We start from the raw sequence: 19,657 nt of genomic DNA, 5'->3' as shown, positions 1-19,657 counted from the left end.
CGATGATGCTGAGAAATGCTCGACTTCGGAAATGAAAGTTGTACAAGCAGAAAATCAGAACGTACTTTCAAATAAGAATGAAAAGCTGAGAATAAAACAATCTGGAAAAATCAGTAGTAACGAACATACGGAACACAAAAATGATCACCAACTGCAAAGTGAACCTGCAGGAAATAAACGTCAAAGACAGAGGCAGCGGAAGTCCAAATCAAAAGAAATAGAGAATGTAAAGAGTAGTTCAACGTCGACAAACTCTCCTGTTAATGTTCAAATCAACGATGTCGGTAGGTCTACGTCTAACAAAAAAGGCAGTTATCAAATGAAACAGCAGAATGTTAAAGAAAATAATGCCACGTCACTCCCAGCTGACCCAAGAATCGTGAATAAAAAAGACGAGAAAAATAACCCAGTCATTCACGATGATGCCAACTCTGTTGGAAAAGGTATGAAACGTAATCCTATACAACAAGTTGAAAAAACAACTAGTAAAATTGAACAGAAACAACAGCCGCAGCAGCGTAACAGAAGACGTGGCACAAAACGTGGAGGAGGTGGAGGAGCAGGTGGAGGAGGTGGAGGAGCAGGTGGAGGAGGAAGAGGAGGAGGAGGAAGAGGAGGAGGAAGTGGAGGAGGAAGAGGTAGAGGAGGAGGTGGAGGAGGAAGTGGAGGAGGAGGAGGAAGAAGAGGAGGAGGAAGAGGAAGAGGAAGAGGAGGAGGAAGAGGAGCTAAAGGAAAATAAATGACTACGTATGATCACTTCATAGACACTGACTGACCTCACCATTGTTATTATTATTAGATTATTGTATCTTTTGCAATACCTTTAATATATATATATATATATATTCCTTTACCTTTAATATATATATTCTTATTATTACTCTGTATTTAAATTTTTCCTACTGACCAAGACAAGAATGTATTATTATTATTTCCTAATTCATTCCAAAAAATGGTATGAAGAATAGATGGTATTTAAATTATTTAACTGACATCGTCTTTATACCTGTATTAATTTAGTAGTATTAAATGCTATTTAGTAGTAGAATTATAAATGTAGGTAGCCTGCAATGGTTTAACAAGTTTTTAAAATTATAATATATACTGTGTACATTATGGTTTTCTCTCCGGAGGTTTTTTGAAATAAATAAAATAAATAATTATAATAAAAAAATATATATTTGAAGTAAGTAATTGGTTAAACGGGATGTTAATATTCAAATTTTAAGAAATCTAGGTGTGTTTTCTAAAATAAAACAACTGTTAAAAGAAACACACAGATATATTTAAGAGAGACCCTAGACATATATAGAAAAAAAAATGAATAGAAAGGTAAAAGAATTGTAAGAAATGTTAGTTGGGACTATCTCTGAGGTCAAACTCAGTAGATACACTGTTATGGTACATTATGTACCTGTATGTTATAATTTGCATTGGATTCTTCTTCTGGTTCTCTTTCCGTCAATTTATCTCCATAAAATAAATGTTTAATGTGTTTTTCTTATAATGTGGCCAATTGATTGACAAATTGCTATTAAATTATGTCGAGTGAAAAAAATATGTAATTTTTTAATGACTTGAATTAATTTGAATCTATATTTACACACAATAAAATGAATTTTTTTGTTTACAATATACTACTGCAGCAGCTGAAATAGAAATCGATAGTTAGATGTGTGGGGAGTTTGAGATGGGGGATAAACTGATCGATATGGTTTCATTTTAAACATTTGTATGATGTTAGATGCTCATTTTAGTTTTAGTGTCGTTACTAACATATGTCAATATTTATATACAATATGCCACGTTAATTTTGAAAGTTGAAATTTCCCAAAAACATATTAAAGATAAATCCGCCTACCTAACACCAGGATGGCTATGCAGTGTTTTCTTGTATTATTTCAATAAAGTATAAATAAACCTGAAGACTTAAATACATGGTAAGTAAACAAATTATATTATATTTTTATGTATCACAAATTCTAAATACTGAATATTGCTAATGGTTGGTAGTTTACTTTAAATTTTTAATTTATTTTTATCAAGAATTACCAAATTCAATTCCTGGGATCGTCCCCCGAATCGTTAAAACAAACGATAGCGGTCTATTTAAACACTTCAACACATTCCGGCTAATGTACAAACACACATACATTGGTACATATTGTTCTTTTCACTAAATACAACAAAGGATAACATTGATATAACCTTTTACACAATAACAACAACCCTTGATCACTCAAGGACATAACTTTAAATATGTATATACAATATGCCACGTCAATTGTGTATATTATTAAAAGATAATGCCGGCTACCTAAACACAAGAGTTCAGCTATAGTTAACCACCGGTCCACGCGATGGCTATGCAGTGTTTTTGTGTATTATTTCAATAAAGTATAAATAAACTTGAATACTTAAAGATCTATTGTCTCTTGAAACACAAAAAATCAAAAAAAAAAAATATTCTAAATTTAAACTAGCCATATCAAAGTAATATTAAAGTTATTCACCTTAAGTCGAAAATTCGAGCCAAAAACAACAAGTTTACGTAATTAACAGGTAAATGAATTAGATTACATTTCGTCTGGGAAATCGTTGCAAGCGAAAGTAAACAAAGATTTCAAACCATGAGTATGCATCATGCATGATGCTAATTAGGATTGTTTACAACTCATCACGCTTGAGAAGGTGTTTTCACACAGATCGCGAGGAAGTTTTATGATTATGCATACAGAGTAGCCAAACAAGCGCGTTGCATTATGAGATATGTTTTGATTTAAAACTTTGACTGGAAGTCAAAGTTATTTTTTGAACAAAAAAACATCTGTATTTCAGTTAAATTATTTATTTTTTCGACAAATTTTTGGTGAAAGTTAAAAACTATTATGATACTTCAAAATGACCCACTTGTTTTCGAAATAAAAAAATTTGGTGGGGGGGGGGGGGGATTAGTCAAAGGGACAATACCTCTTTAAGTTGTTTTTTTAGATATTTAATAGCGTAATATCAATAAACTCGAGCATAAATTAAAGGTGATACAATCGAATAGTACAAAACAAATGTTAAACATTTTTCTTAATATCAATATAAATAATAATTTCAAATTAATAATTTTTAGATATTTTAATAAACCATAAAAACGATATGTATTCATTGTTTGCAATCGTATGTTTATTTTACACTATGTGGTTATCTCACACCGTATGGTTATTTCAGACCGTGTGGTTATTTGATACTATGTGGTTATTTCACATTGTGTGGTTATTTCACACTGTGTGGTAATTTCACATCGTGTGGTTATTTCACACACGGTGTGGTTATTTCACACACTGTGTGGTTATTTCACACCGTGTGGTTAATTCACACTATATGTGGTTATTAAATCACACCGTATGGTTATGACACCGTGTGCTTATTTGATAACTATGTGGTTATTTCACACAGTATGTGGTTATTTCACACTGTGTGGTTATTTCACATCGTTTGGTTATTTAACACTGTGTGGTTACTTGATACTATGTGGTTATTTCATACTGTGTGGTTATTTCACACCGTTTGGTTATTTCACATCGTGTGGTTATTTAACACTGTGTGGTTACTTGATACTATGTGGTTATTTCATACTGTGTGGTTATTTCACACCGTTTGGTTATTTCACATCGTGTGGTTAATTCACACTGTGTGGTTGTTTCACACCGTTTGGTTATTTCACACCGTTTGGTTATTTAACACTGTGTGGTTATTTGATACTATGTGGTTATTTCATACTGTGTGGTTATTTCACACTGTGTGGTTATTTCACATCGTGTGGTTATTTAACACTGTGTGGTTACTTGATACTATGTGGTTATTTCATACTGTGTGGTTATTTCACACCGTTTGGTTATTTCACATCGTGTGGTTATTTCACACTGTGTGGTTGTTTCACACCGTTTGGTTATTTCACACCGTTTGGTTATTTAACACTGTGTGGTTATTTGATACTATGTGGTTATTTCATACTGTGTGGTTATTTCATACTGTGTGGTTACTTGATACTATGTGGTTATTTCATACTGTGTGGTTATTTCACACCGTTTGGTTATTTCACATCGTGTGGTTATTTCACACTGTGTGGTTGTTTCACACCGTTTGGTTATTTCACATCGTGTGGTTATTTAACACTGTGTGGTTACTTGATACTATGTGGTTATTTCATACTGTGTGGTTATTTAACACTGTGTGGTTACTTGATACTATGTGGTTATTTCATACTGTGTGGTTGTTTCACACCGTTTGGTTATTTCACACCGTTTGGTTATTTAACACTGCGTGGTTATTTGATACTATGTGGTTATTTCATACTGTGTGGTTATTTCACACTGTGTGGTTATTTCACATCGTGTGGTTATTTAACACTGTGTGGTTACTTGATACTATGTGGTTATTTCATACTGTGTGGTTATTTCACACCGTTTGGTTATTTCACATCGTGTGGTTATTTCACACTGTGTGGTTGTTTCACACCGTTTGGTTATTTCACACCGTTTGGTTATTTAACACTGTGTGGTTATTTGATACTATGTGGTTATTTCATACTGTGTGGTTATTTCATACTGTGTGGTTACTTGATACTATGTGGTTATTTCATACTGTGTGGTTATTTCACACCGTTTGGTTATTTCACATCGTGTGGTTATTTCACACTGTGTGGTTGTTTCACACCGTTTGGTTATTTCACATCGTGTGGTTATTTAACACTGTGTGGTTACTTGATACTATGTGGTTATTTCATACTGTGTGGTTATTTAACACTGTGTGGTTACTTGATACTATGTGGTTATTTCATACTGTGTGGTTATTTCACACCGTTTGGTTATTTCACATCGTGTGGTTATTTCACACTGTGTGGTTGTTTCACACCGTTTGGTTATTTCACACCGTTTGGTTATTTAACACTGTGTGGTTATTTGATACTATGTGGTTATTTCATACTGTGTGGTTATTTCACACTGTGTTGTTATTTCACACTGTGTGGTTATTTCATACTGTGTGGTTATTTCACACCGTTTGGTTATTTCACATCGTGTGGTTATTTCACGCTGTGTGGTTGTTTCACACCGTTTGGTTATTTCACACCGTTTGGTTATTTAACACTGTGTGGTTATTTGATACTATGTGGTTATTTCATACTGTGTGGTTATTTCACACCGTGTGGTTATTTCACATTGTGTGGTTATTTCACATCGTGTGGTTATTTAACACTGTGTGGTTATTTGATACTATGTGGTTATTTCATACTGTGTGGTTATTTCACACCGTTTGGTTATTTTACACTGTGTGAATTTATAATTAATTAGTTTACTCTATGTACGTGGTTATTTTGGAATTTCCCACTGTTACCTGTTTCAAAAAGAGGATCTATTGTTTTGAAAAAAAATCCGGATATTAGGCCTATATCCTAACGATGACTCAATATGACTTAGTTTACAGTTTCATACTTCCATTGTCTATAAAACATATTTGTATGCGACATACTATTAATGTATTTTTAGAAAAAGGCCTACGATCTGATTGATCACAAAATTCTCATAAGCAAACTCATTACGCTGGGGGTTGATAGTCACCTTACCCGCTGGGTTAATGCCGTGTTAAAATTGGTGACAGCTTTCTGAATGGCTATCTCCAAACAGAGGTACCCCCAGGGATTGGCCCTATTATGTTTATTATTTTTAATAATGACCTTTTAAATTGTAATTAAGCCTTGCGTTAAATTTATACTGTATTCGAAACGGTTTCTAAACTGTCCAATAGTAACTTACAAGATATAACAACTCGGCCCTAGCATAGACTCGGCTAAATCATATGATCATATGATCATATAAACTTAAAGGACAACTTGACCAAGGACCATATTTTTACAACGTATTAGGGATTTTCTTTTTCTATAAAACAACACCATAAGGAGAAGCAACTTGGATTCAAGTTATGAATAAATAACATTCACAATGTTATAAAAAATACAATGCAGTTTTGTAGTGTCTTAAAAGATTTTAGTTTCATTCTCATATCCTACACCTACAATTAGAATAGGCCGCCACGACATTTCAATAAGACGTTATGCATGAGTGGTAAACATATTTTTGTCCAAAATAAAGCCCACGTATAGCTTATCCTATACCTTTCTTTACGTTTGTTATGCCTTATCATGTTTACCGATAAGTGAATATCATGTATGACGTACCGGATCGAGATATTGACAAAGCAATTTTGGAATTTCCCAAAAACTGATTATAAAGTAATACAAGGCTAATTAAACATCAGTTATCCAAGGGTGTTCAGGTAATCAGCTATACAGTGTTGTTCGTTACACAATGAAGTAAATTAGCTTAGATCTACTGTACATTAATGGTAAGTAAAATATTATACAGTTAGACTATTACAAATTCGACATGATTGGATAAGGTCGCAGTATCAATAAAATAAGGAGAGATAATTTGTAAATTCAGGTTATAGATTATATCCTCAAAAGTAAAATAATAAACAAATCTAAAAAAAAATTGTTTGGTTATAAGCCCTTTTTTTTTATCAAAGTAGAGAAGTATGATCAATATTATGTTTTAACCAATTTTCACTCTCGGGAACCATGCTCGTGTATTTTAAGACAGTCAATTGGTGGTTTGGCGGAACAACAGAACAAACAGTTTGGTCATCTCATGAAATATGCTTACGTAAACTGTTTATTTGAGATAGGGAATAGGATCGTATTCAGGGACGGATCCAGGGGTGTTGCCCTAGTTGACCGGGCAACATCCTTAATTTCATACTAAATGTTGTTTCTGCCACTAAATTAAAATTGAGTCCCATTTCATCGCATACAATATCCATATTTATACGTTATGAAACTCCAGTCTGGAAGATAATATTTGGAAATTGGCAGAATGCACAGCAGTCACCTATATATATTCTGATTGACTAGTTGCTTGTGGTGCTTGCTACATGAGAACAGGCAGATGTATATCTCTCCTGATGAGAGGTACGAAAGGAGGCCAACACACACTGTGTTCGAGAAAACCCCGTCATATGGGTCGTCGATTTGTTCCTAATTATTGCGTTTTTCCATAATTTAAGGCCAAATCATAATTTTGCGTATAGTTTTGTTTTACCGTGTAGCACCCTATTTATCTTCATGTCCGTAATATTAGGTTGAATTTCCGTAGTAACAGAGAATTATACCGCAACTGTAGCAGAGCAAACACGGCACTTGATAGGCTTAATCATAAGGTAGTTACATAGTTTCAGGGCATTTTATCGTTGTTGAATGTTTTGATGTTAGCTTAATTGTTAAAATTGGTAAAAGAAGTAATGCTCGCGCCAACGAATTTAGCGACCTTCACAACCAAAATATTTCTTTGTAACAAAATTTATTTTAAATGGAACGCTACAAAAATAATCCTCCGCTTCATCACTGCATGAATACCTAATAACCAGACAAGATCGTATCTTTGTTACGTTTTACTATCAATCCATTTTCATATAACGCAATCCATTTTTCAACAATATAGTAGTATAATAATAACATTTTGATTGAATAGTGAGGGATTAGTTACACTGCTGACCTTGAATAACCATTGGTAATTTACTGAAAATCTAAAATGAACTTGTGTTATAATACAAACAAAATTATTCAATCAAAGAAACGCTCTACTACACATAAGAAATAGATCTTCCCTATATAGGCTCGTGTATGTAGCCTACTACGTCATTCACAAATTACCCACGCATAGCAGTGTTACTAGCACTATCACAGATTACCTCTAATGGACCAAGCATTAACACATGAACTTTGCGTCAAAAAAAATCATCGACAAACGAAATATAGCCTATATTCATTCCTTTTAAATATTACGCATATTGCCAAGGCTAATAATCGATATGTCCATAATTATTGCGTTTTGCCGGGGATTTTTCATAATCTAAGGCAAATTTTTAGGCCAAATCATAATTGTGCGTATAGTTTTGTATTTCCGATGCGTGACTGTAGTACCCTATTTATCTTCACTTCCGTACGTCCGTAAATATTAGGCCGAATTTCCGTAGTAATTTATGGAAGTTCCGAAATTTGAACCGTGTTATACCGGTAGCAGAGCTTTGTTTGCTTCTTTCTACAAATGTCCTATCATTATTTTTCTTGTTTTATTTGGAGTGAGGTTTAATTTTGACTTTATTCAGCATTTAGGCCTAATTCAAAATAATACAATTTAAATACAAAGTGACTCAAATTTACACTTTAACCTTTACGTGTCTGTTAGCAGTTGCCTTTATATTTCATTGTCAATTTTATACCGCAACATTAGTACAGTAAAGTGTACAGAAAAATTTAGCAAATTGTTGCTTTCTAATAACATTAATTAATTTGAATCCAGATGCATATACAATCAAATGAATACTCTGCTTTCTTTTACAATGATGTAGCTGCAAAATAAGTGAATCAGCTGCTCAATGTAAGTAACTGGATAGATATTGAGTGTGAGTTTAGGTTCTCTCAGTTTAGCTTTGAAGGCAATTTTACACGAAATTCGATTTCCCAACCGTAAAAAGCGACAAATAAAGAACGTCATATCATGTTCACACTAAAATCGTTTATTCTTTATTAATAGTTAATTTGTGATGTTGGAATACGTCAGATGCAATTAAAGCTGTTTTGCTTCAAATGTTTTCTGTTAATACAATTTTTTTTAAAGATGCATAAATTGCCTACCTCTTCTCTAATATTCTTCTCTAAATATTTTAAAATCCGATTCAATAACATACGTAATCCTTAAGCCTAAAAGGGCCCAAATATTATATAATTGTTTGCATTACGGTATTGACTATAGACTTTCACATAATTTTGACCAGAATAAATTATGCTCTATTTACTATTCCAATTATATAAAAAATAAATGTTAATGTAGGAAGAAACAGTAAAACAGAAAATAGGGAGAAAAGAAAGGTCGACATAATGTATATTTTACCTAATATTAGATAAGTAATGCAAGGTGCTAGGCCTAAAGATCCCAGCCGACACCATCAGCATCAAAGAAGGGCTATATTCCAACAAATAGATGGGCCTACACACCAATATCATCATTTTAGAAGGCATGACACGCCAGACAACGGCACCTGGGAAGATACCATGTATAGGGCTAGGTGGCGGCGTACAAATAATCAAGATCACTTTAGAGGACAAGCACCAGATTTTAACAGCAGGGAAGCATCTACTACCAACTGGAGACAAGATCACTTTCAAAACAGAGGAAGAGGCAGGGGAAATTTAAAACAGAGGTAAGCCTATCCGTAATAAAACGCATTTACGGGTTTCACTCAACAATCACTTTTTTTAATTGGAGTCATTTAAATTAAAATCGTTCAATAGCCAAATAAAGCTTATCATCAACCTAAAATGCCGAGTTTTACAAACCGTTTTACAAATGCTGGGTGTAATTTTGTATGATTAGTATGTTTATGATCGGTTGCGATTTTATTAAAAAAACTAAACTTGCAACATAATACAGACTACATTATACATTGTATTGAAGGGGAAATCCCGGGCTGTACTTTTACATTGACATTAAATGTTTTACCTTATATATTATATTATTTCATTAAAAAGGATTACACATTTTTAAATACTTTAAAGATGTATTATCCACCAAAAGCATAAACATTAATTAAATCTGACTTTTAAAATGCAGCCGATTCTCGTTACTGTATCTATTTCCGAATTATCATAGGACAATTTGGAAATACATCACATGTGTTTCATATGTATCTAGTACTGTAGTAACATAACCTTACATGATACAGGCACAACATGTGATTTAAATGAGATGCTGTATTACCAAATATTCCTTTGATACTTCGGAAATAGATAGTATGTGGAGATACAGCACTGGTAATCGGGTGGAACAAAAATAATGTTTTCACTTATTAGATGACAAAATAAATGGTTAAATTCAACCAAAAACACTATTTTTTGCTTTAATTGACATTTTTTTCAGGTAATTTTTTTTCCGATCCAAATTTTTGTCAAGGTGTACAAAATGTTAAGAATTATTTCTTAGGGGAAGATACATCTTTAAATGTTTGGGTAAACATTGTACTTATCTATTATTACTCTATTAGATATGAAGGTTTTTCGTCTGCATATCTTCCTAATGAAATAGTAAAAAGGACATCTCATGTTGTAGCATGTAAGTACCTTTTTTATTATTTTTGGAAGAACAAATGTGAATAACGTTGTTAATAATAATATTATAACAATTAACCCATTTCTTAATATTGATATTCAATCAGCAATCACATCCTATACCCTCCCCCACTACTTTACTACACAAATCCTGATTCAGCAATAATGTGTCAACTAACCACATTAAACCATATTGTTTCAATATAGCGTTCAAATGATAAATATACTTTTTTTGCAGTAAATTTTACAGATCTGAATAGTATATTACAGAAGAAATGTGATCCAGTGGAATGTTTATCTTATCGAACTGACCACCTCAACAAACTGCTAAAAGATGAGAAAATGGGTAATAATGTCGTTGAAGTCCTTCTCCAAGTATACGTAAGAATATTCAAGTGCGAAATATCTGAAAGCCGGGAAAAACTTGTAGATATGCTAAAGTCAAGTTCATTTTTAAAGAAAATCGTAATTCCATATGTAACTCATTTAGGAGATAAGTTTAAGATAGATGGTAATAAAAATGAAGATGAAATACAAAAAAACACTGCAACACTTCTAAATCTGGTATGGAAGTTTTTGAATGGGGTAACTTCTGAAATTAGAGAGGTTAATGATGTGGCCCTCATTACAAATTTACTTGATGTTAAAAGTAAGGAATTGTTTGGAAAACGAAAGTTGTCACAAGATGCTCTTATAAATGTAGCACGTTTTAAAAAGGAAACAGACAAATGGATTTTAGAATTTAAAGAAGCAGAGAAGAAGAAGAGAGAACTTGAATCTGCAAAAAGAGAAGGAATATCTGACGGACCACCACCTGATGACTACCGGGACATTCCAATATTGCCAACCACAGAAGATCTTCATTCCAAAGAGCTACCATTCCTTCGTCCAAATAAAATCAAAGGAAGCTACGCAAGCCAATATCATTACCTTGATGTACAATTCAGATTGTTACGTGAGGACTTTATATGTCCATTGCGTGAAGGAATTCAAATACACCTCGATAATGTTGCAAATGCATTTCAACGAAATCAAAGAAAGAGGAATACAGATGTCCGCTTGTATTACGATGTAAACATTGAACACCCAGTGATTTCTCAGACAGAGCATGGGGTTCTCCATCGAGTACAGTTTAGTCTCTGTAATCTGAAAAACATAAGATGGAAGAATACAAAACGCTTGATTTTCGGTTCACTTGTCTGCTTATCTCATGATAATTTTCAAACTCTTCTGTTTGGTACCGTTTGCAATAGAGATGAATCATTATTACAACAAGGCCGTGTTGACATTAAATTCCACAACGCTGGATATATGGAGATTACACGTCTAAATACTTGTACCATGGTAGAGTCAACAGCATTTTTTGAGAGTTACAGGCCTGTTTTGCAAGTTCTCCAACAGTTTGATGATGACAACATTCTACCTATGGACAAGTATATTATACGGGCATCGCATGATATAGAAAGACCAAAATACCTTCGTAATACACCCAAAATGATGTACGATATACGACCACTTTTGAAAGTTCAGGCAAAGGATGTAAAAAGTAGGTATTTACACAGCATGGTTCGATGTAACCACATGGTAGATATTCTAGACGACGAAAAAGATTGGCTAAAAATTGACAACCTAGCACTTGATCAATCACAGATTACCGCTGTAAAATCAGCCCTAACTAAGGAAATTGCAGTCATTCAAGGGCCACCAGGAACTGGAAAAACTTATATTGGATTAAAGGTCGTTGAAACTCTCCTCATTAACAAACATCGCTGGGCCACAAGTTCCGACAAGCAGGCTGACGAAGGCAGTGCTAATATTATCATGGTAATATGTTACACAAACCATGCACTGGACCAATTTCTTGAAGGTATACTCAGATTTTGTGATAATTTGGCAAGAATTGGTGGGAGGTCAAAAAGCGAAACACTTAAAACATTCAATTTGAAAGAGTTAGTAAAGAAAACAAGAAGGAAAAAAGGAGAGTTTCGTAGTGTAAAAGAACTTGCAGGTTCTATAACCAGCCGGATGGTAGAGGCTGAAGAAATGATTAAACTTTGTGACAAGTACATTATCAGTGAATTTACTTTGGAAAAGGTCATTAATGAAAACCATTTAAAATGCCTCAGAGACTCACGAGCGGAATACGGAGTAGACGAAAAACGTTCGGCATTACCTACATGGCTAGGTCTCCTTTCTGATTCAGAGAATAATGAACAACGTACCGAGGACATTGCAATCAAGGATGATACTGAATACGACAAAGACAATGAAACAGAACCAAACGGTAACGCTAATATTACAACTGAGTTTGACATGATGTTAGATCAACGGGATTATGATATCAGTGCAAAACTTGATTATGAATCCGAAAAGAATGTGACAATCAATGCACTCGCATACGATCCGGAAATGAAATGTAAAGATGCACCGTTGAAACAGCACCAAGCCACAGTAGAAAGACAATTATCTGTTATAGGGGACGAAATGACAGAACACGAAGCAAACAGAGTGAATATCCGACTGATTTCCACACACAATAAATGGCGCCTGTACCGATTCTGGATAACAAAATACAAAGGCCAGTTACGAGAAATATTGTTTGAAGAACAGCAAGCATATGATCAGGTTGTAGGCAATAGTATTAAAGAAGAAGATAATAAAGATAAATGTGAAGCACTGAGTGGAATAGATGTAATAGGCATGACAACAACTGGTGCTGCTAAGAATAAAGAGTTACTAAATAGAATACGACCAAGAATAGTTGTTGTTGAAGAGGCTGCGGAAATATTGGAAGCACATATTGTAACAAGCCTAACGAAACAATGCGAACAGATAATTCTAATCGGAGACCACCAGCAATTGAAGCCAAATCCTACAGTATATAAACTTGCCACCAAATTCAACCTTGACACATCGCTATTTGAAAGAATGCTTACAAATGATGTTCCTTGTCAGAAATTATCATCACAACACCGAATGCGACCACAGATATCAGAAATCATGAGAAAACACTTTTACAGTCATCTCCTCGATGACAAGTCAGTAAAAGAGTTTGATAACGTTAAAGGTGTAGCTCATAATTTGTTCTTTATCAACCATGATATTCAAGAGGAGTCTGTAGAAGATATATTAAGCAAATCGAATGCACACGAAGCTGAGTATTGTGTAGCATTTGCAAAGTATCTGTACCAACAGGGATACGATGCCTCTAGTATCACCATTTTGACGACGTATACTGGTCAAGTACTTAATTTGAAACGACTACTTAAAGACCAGGAGTATAATTGTTTACGTGATGTGTATGTAAACGCCGTAGATAATTATCAAGGCGAAGAAAATGAAATAATATTGTTGTCTTTAGTAAGAAGTAACGAGGCTGGAAATATAGGATTTCTAAAAGTTTCGAACCGAATGTGCGTAGCATTATCAAGAGCAAAAAAGGGTATGTTCTGTATTGGAAATTTTAAACTTCTATCTGAAAAGAATGACCTTTGGATGAAGATCGTCAATGACATGCAAAATTCAAATTGTTTTGGAAGCTATATTGAAGTGTACTGCCAAAACCACCCGGCGACGAAAGTCAAACTATCTACTGCCGATGATTTTATACAATGCCCGATGGGGGGATGTAGGCTCTTGTGTGAAACTCGCCTAAACTGTGGACATGTCTGTCCATTTCTTTGCCATCCTCGAGATCCAAATCATGAGAAATTCGAATGCAAAGAAAACTGTGTTAGATTATGTAGACGCAATCATGCATGTTATTTAATGTGTTTTGTACCGTGCTTACCTTGTAAAGTCGTGGTTAGTACAACATTAGAATGTCTACATGAGGTTAAGTTGCAGTGTTATAAATTGGAAAATCCGGTACGATGCACTAAACCATGCGAAAAGTTACTGAAATGTGAGCACAAATGTAAAGAATTATGCTTTGAAAAATGCACGTCAAAATGTTTACAAACTGTCAAGAAATTATTTTCTCCATGTGGTCACAATATTGAAGTACAGTGTTACATAACATCCTGTCAGCTCCCTTGTGAAAAGACGTTAGCGTGTGGTCATGTGTGTAAGATGAAATGTGGCGAAGCTTGCGAAACAAAATGTACTGAGATTATAGAGAAGGAATTCGAATGTGGACATACCGTTAGCGTTCCTTGCTTTACACAAACCTGCCCACTACCCTGCTCACAACCAACAGAATGTGGCCATCCATGTCCAAACACCTGCGGTAATTCATGTAACGCATACTATATATGTAAAAGCTACAACCACCATCATGATGACGGTATACACGTTCATTGTAAAATGTCATGTCAAAAAACATTAACATGTGGACATCAGTGCCGACGACAATGTTATGAAGTGTGCTCCACTAATAATTGTACTGAAGTTGTAACTAAAATACTAGTGTGTAGCCATGAGAAAGAGGTACCATGTAATGTCGATGGTAAACACGTTCGTTGTAAAATGCCATGTCAAAAAACATTATCATGTGGACACCAGTGTCGACAAAAATGTTATCAGATATGTTTCAGTAAACTTTGTACTGAACTAGTAACTAAAATATTAGTATGTAACCATGAAAAAGAGGTGCCATGTAATGTAGAACCTATTAAAAAAACACCAGCTATGCCAATATCACGTCATTCCTATAGGTCAGTTAATAGGTACAAAGACCTAGATCTAAGATGCAATGCGGAAGTTACTAAAATTCGCAAATGTGGGCATGAAACAAATATGCAATGTTACGAATCTAAAGATCTCGAGTACACCGACTGTCTTGAAAATGTTGTTGAAACACTAGAATGTGGACACACGATCAAACGTATTTGCTCAGAAATCAAAGTTTGCAGCAGTAAGTGCTCAAGATTACTACCATGTGGACACAAGTGTAAAAATCTTTGTTGCAAACCATGTACTGAGCTGTGTAGAGAAAAGGTAGACAAGGAACTTAAGTGTGGACATATGAAGAAAGTACAGTGTTTTGTTGATGTGTCAGAAATTGCAACTAGTGGCGAAGCAGCATGTCTATTTAAACTGACTGTCAACTTGCCGTGTGGACATGAAAGAACACAACTTTGTTGCCAACGTGGTCAACCTTTTCGCTGTGAAAAGCGATGTACAAAAGATTTACTCTGTGGTCATACTTGCGCAAAGAAATGCTTCGAAGAATGTTCCATTGACAGTTGTCAGGAACAATGCAAAACCCCTTTAGTTTGTGGGCATCGATGTCGTGGTAAATGTAAGGATTGTTCGCATGGCAAGATACACAAAGCATGCATGGAATGTTGTAACAAAAACCTTATCTGTGGTCACAATTGTCAACAGCCCTGCTCAATGATTCCTTGCCAACCTTGTAAAAAAAGGTGCGAGTCAGGTTGCTGGCACAAACACTGCCAACGTTCCTGTTCCGATATTTGCGAACCATGTGGAGCCCGATGTAAATGGAAATGCATTCATTTTATATGTACACAAAATTGTGATGACTTATGTAATCGTGAAAGGTGTAATCAACCGTGTCGGAAGACCCTAACATGTGAACATAAATGCTTTGGTCTTTGTGGCGAGCCCTGCCAAAACAAATGCTTAACTTGTAATCCATATTTATTTTATCCAGCTAAATCTGCAGGAAAGTCGAGACCAAGATATGTATTTCTGTACGATTGTTCTCACGCAATTGACGTTTCTACAATGGATGAATATATGGATAAGGATGAAGGTATAAGATTGAAACAATGTCCAGTATGTCATACAATCATTCGATTCAATCCGAGATACGGAAATGTCCTTAAAACAATAAACATGAGAATAGCTGACATCAAGAGAAAGATGCGGATTGAAAGATCAATAGATCGAGTACAAGATATGAGACAGAAGATTAACTACCAATTACAATGTCTTTGCACATTTGACCAGGAGTGGTTTTTACAAGAAATGAACTCCCGCTATGGAATCAAATATCAAAGACTACTTCTATTTGATATCATGACCACAATGTTAAAACAATTAGTCACTATTCGTGATGACTTAAACCAACAGAGCGAAACGAGTTACATAGCGGACATCTTACAACAACTAGAAACCATTCAGCAACGCATTTGGAATTCAGAAAACATTGTTTCTGAACAATTTGTGTTTCACGTGTCTTCAGAGATTCAACGAATAAACACGTGTGTTCGATTAATGAAGTTTCAGTGTAAAACAGTTTCAGACAAAAAGACAGACACTTTATCATCGATAATTCTTCACAACAAATCACACGTGACGTCTGAAATTATGCAAGAAGCGTTGGATATGCTTGGAAAGGACGACCAATTACCTAAAGTAGTAGTACTTGTCAAAGAAACTGTTTCACGATGCTTAAGTTTCTGTCAAGAAAGCTGGTCGACATGCTCTTTTGGTCACCTGCCCAATGGTAACAATGCCGATGATGCTGAGAAATGCTCGGCTTCGGAAATGAAAGTTGTACAAGCAGAAAATCAGAACGTACTTTCAAATAAGAATGAAAAGCTGAGAATAAAACAATCTGGAAAAATCAGTAATAACGAACATACGGAACACAAAAATGATCACCAACTGCAAAGTGAACCGACAAGAAGTAAACGTCAAAGACAGAGGCAGAGGAAATCCAAATCAAAAGAAATAGAGAAAGTAAAGAGCAGTTCAAAGTCTACAAACACTCTTGTTAATGCTCAAACCAAGGATGTCGGTAGGCATACGTCAAACAAAAAAGGTAGTTATCAAATAAAAGACCAGAATGTTAAAGAAAATAATGCTACGTCACTCCCAGCTGACCCAATAATCGTGAATAAAAAAGACGAGAAAAATAACCCAGTCATTCACGATGATGCCAACTCTGCTGGAAAAGATATGAAAATTAATCCTATACAACCAGTTGAAAAATCAACTAGTAAAAATGAACAGAATCAACAGCCGCAGCACCGTAACAGAAGACGTGGCACGAAACGTGGAGGAGGTGGAGGACGAGGAGGCGGAGAAGGGGGAGGGGGAGGAGGAGGAGGAAGAGGAAGAGGAGGACGAGGAGGAGGAGGAGGAGGAGGAGGTGGAGGAGTAAGTGGAGGAGGAGGTGAAGGAGGAGGAGGAGGAGGAGGAGGAAGAGGGGGAAGAGGAGGAGGAGGAAGAGGAGGAAGAGAAAGAGGAAGAGGAGGAAGAGGAAGAGGAGCTAAAAGAAAATAAATGACTACGTATGATCACTGATCACTGACGTCACCATTGTTATTATTAGAATATTGTATCTTTTGCAATACCTTTAATATATATATATATATATATTCCTTTACCTTTAATATATATTCTTATTATTACTCTGTATTAATTTTTTGTTCTACTGACCAAGATAAGAATGTATTATTATTCATTCCAAAAAATGGTATGAAAAATTGTAGATGGTATTTAAATTATTCAACAGACATCGTCATTATTAGAAGAGAAACAATGCACTACCTATGTAAGTAGCTCGCGTCGAATGTCCTCTAGTGGACGATCTTTAGGACTAGCCTAACTAGGCTTAGTTTTGTAGGTCTAACTGGTAAACTGCCAACTGCAGTAACGAACACCGTACGCTATATATAGGCATAGCCTGACGTTGTCTAGTTGCTGCATTAATTGTCTTTCTGTTTTTGCCAGAATACGCTAATAAAAATTGGGAAAAACCCCAGTATTTGTGCTGAAAAGTTACGATTCTTCCATTTATTTTGCCTTCACGATCGATCGAAAGTTGGTGAATCACAGAAGAAAAACGAAAATATCAATCCGTGCAGGCCGCTTAAATAATTAGAATCGACTTATTTTTCACATTTTTAACCGTTTAAAGACGAAAAAAGATAACACAATACATTAAATGTAGTTTGTGACCTTAAATAAGATCTAAAAAACGCAGGGAATGTGACTTTAAAGAAAATAATTCTACTGTAGGCCTAAGTACGTCACGCGCAGCTGAAAAATGGCAACTGTGCTGTAAAGGGTATGAAACGTGATCATAATATACACTCAGGTGAAACAAAAAGTATACATGAACAGAAACAACAACTACAACAGAGTAACAGAAGACGAGACAGAAGACGCAGAGGTGGTGAGGCCAAAGGAAAATAAATAACTACATTATTAATTAAACTGACTTGACTTAAGTGTAAATACATACAAGCATACAAAACAAAGAGAAGTCATTGTTTGCGAGCGGCTTACGCGGATTTTCAATCACGTATTTCACACCATGAGGTTAGGCCTATTAACGCCATCTGGTTATTTCACAATGCTAATGTACTAAGCCAGGGGACATAAACAGTAATTGATGTATGTGTAGCTAACACAACAATAATTTATAGAACCAAATGAATTTCGTTATTTCAATGCATACTACACTTCCTATATTTACACTTTAAAAATATATTAAAGTTTTGAAAATCATCTCAACACAATTGTAAAAAAGAACGTTGTAAAAAAAATTTTAGTTGGGACTGTCTGTGATGTCAAACTCAGTAGATAGACTGTTTTAAAGCTATGGTAGGCCTACATTATGTAATAATGTTATAATTTGCATTGGATTCTTCTTCTGGTTTTCTTTCCGTCAATTTATCCCCATAACATAAATGTTCAATGTTTTTTCTTATAATGTGGCCAATAATTGATTGACTAATTGCTATTAAATCATGTCGAGTGGAAAAAATATGTTGCTTTTTAATGACTTGAATTAATTTGAATCTATATATACAATGAATTTTTTTTTACAATATACTACTGCAGCTGCAATAGGCCTATAAATCTATAGTCAGCTGTGGGGGCAGTTTGAGATGGGGGATAAACTGATCGATATGGTTTAATGTGTATGATGTTGATGCTAATTTTATGTCAATATTTATATACAATATGCCACGTCAATTTTGTACATTGGAATTTCCCAAAAACAGATTAAAAGATAAATGCGGCCTACCTAAACACCAGTTCAGTTCAGCTAAAAGAGTCAACTAAAACCACCGGTCCACGCGATGGCTATGCTGAGTGTTTTCTTGTACTATTTCAATAAGGTATAAATAAAACTGAAGACTTAAATAGGCATACATGGTAAGTAAAAAAATTATATTATATTTTTATGTATTACAAATTTGACATACTGAATATTGCTAGTGGTTGGTAGTTTACTTTATATTTTTTTAAATTTTGTCACACCTCATCTCGCATGATCAACAATTATAATTGTAATAACCCACAAATGCGAATAATACTGTCAATACTTTTAGCAATTTTCTTTTTATAGAAATAAATTTTAAATAGGTATATATACAATGTAATAATACACAATTATTGAAACAACAGATGCCTACTACAAACACACATACATTGGTAAATATTGATCTTTTTACTGATCACATATACAACAAAGGATAGCATTGATATAACCTTTTAAACAATAAAAACAACCCCTGA

The 19,657-nt window shown here is 34.6% G+C and overlaps 1 protein-coding gene across 1 annotated transcript; it reads left to right on the top strand.

Moving 5' to 3' along the window:
- The first annotated feature begins 31 nt into the window (after nt 1-31).
- Nucleotides 32-18,325, top strand: LOC140056998 (uncharacterized). Its single transcript, XM_072102531.1, has 4 exons — nt 32-638; nt 10,089-10,217; nt 10,452-17,300; nt 18,228-18,325. The coding sequence occupies exons 1-4, from the start codon at nt 32-34 to the stop codon at nt 18,323-18,325; spliced, it is 7,683 nt and encodes a 2,560-aa protein (XP_071958632.1).
- Nucleotides 18,326-19,657: the final 1,332 nt, after the last annotated feature.

The sequence above is a fragment of the Antedon mediterranea genome, chromosome 8 (assembly GCF_964355755.1).
Source record: "Antedon mediterranea chromosome 8, ecAntMedi1.1, whole genome shotgun sequence".
Lineage (NCBI taxonomy): Eukaryota > Metazoa > Echinodermata > Crinoidea > Comatulida > Antedonidae > Antedon > Antedon mediterranea.
The sequence above is the reverse complement of the archived record's forward strand: the minus strand, read 5'-3'. Positions and strand labels throughout refer to the sequence as shown.

Excerpts from the sequence above, each read along its gene's own strand:
- LOC140056998 (XM_072102531.1), top strand. The coding sequence starts at position 32 with ATGAAAGTTGTACAAGCAGAAAATCAGAACGTACTTTCAAATAAGAAT. Across the intron at positions 10,218-10,451 it reads GACATCTCATGTTGTAGCAT|TAAATTTTACAGATCTGAAT; the intron begins GTAAGTACCTTT and ends CTTTTTTTGCAG. Across the intron at positions 17,301-18,227 it reads AGGAGTAAGTGGAGGAGGAG|GTGAAACAAAAAGTATACAT; the intron begins GTGAAGGAGGAG and ends ATATACACTCAG.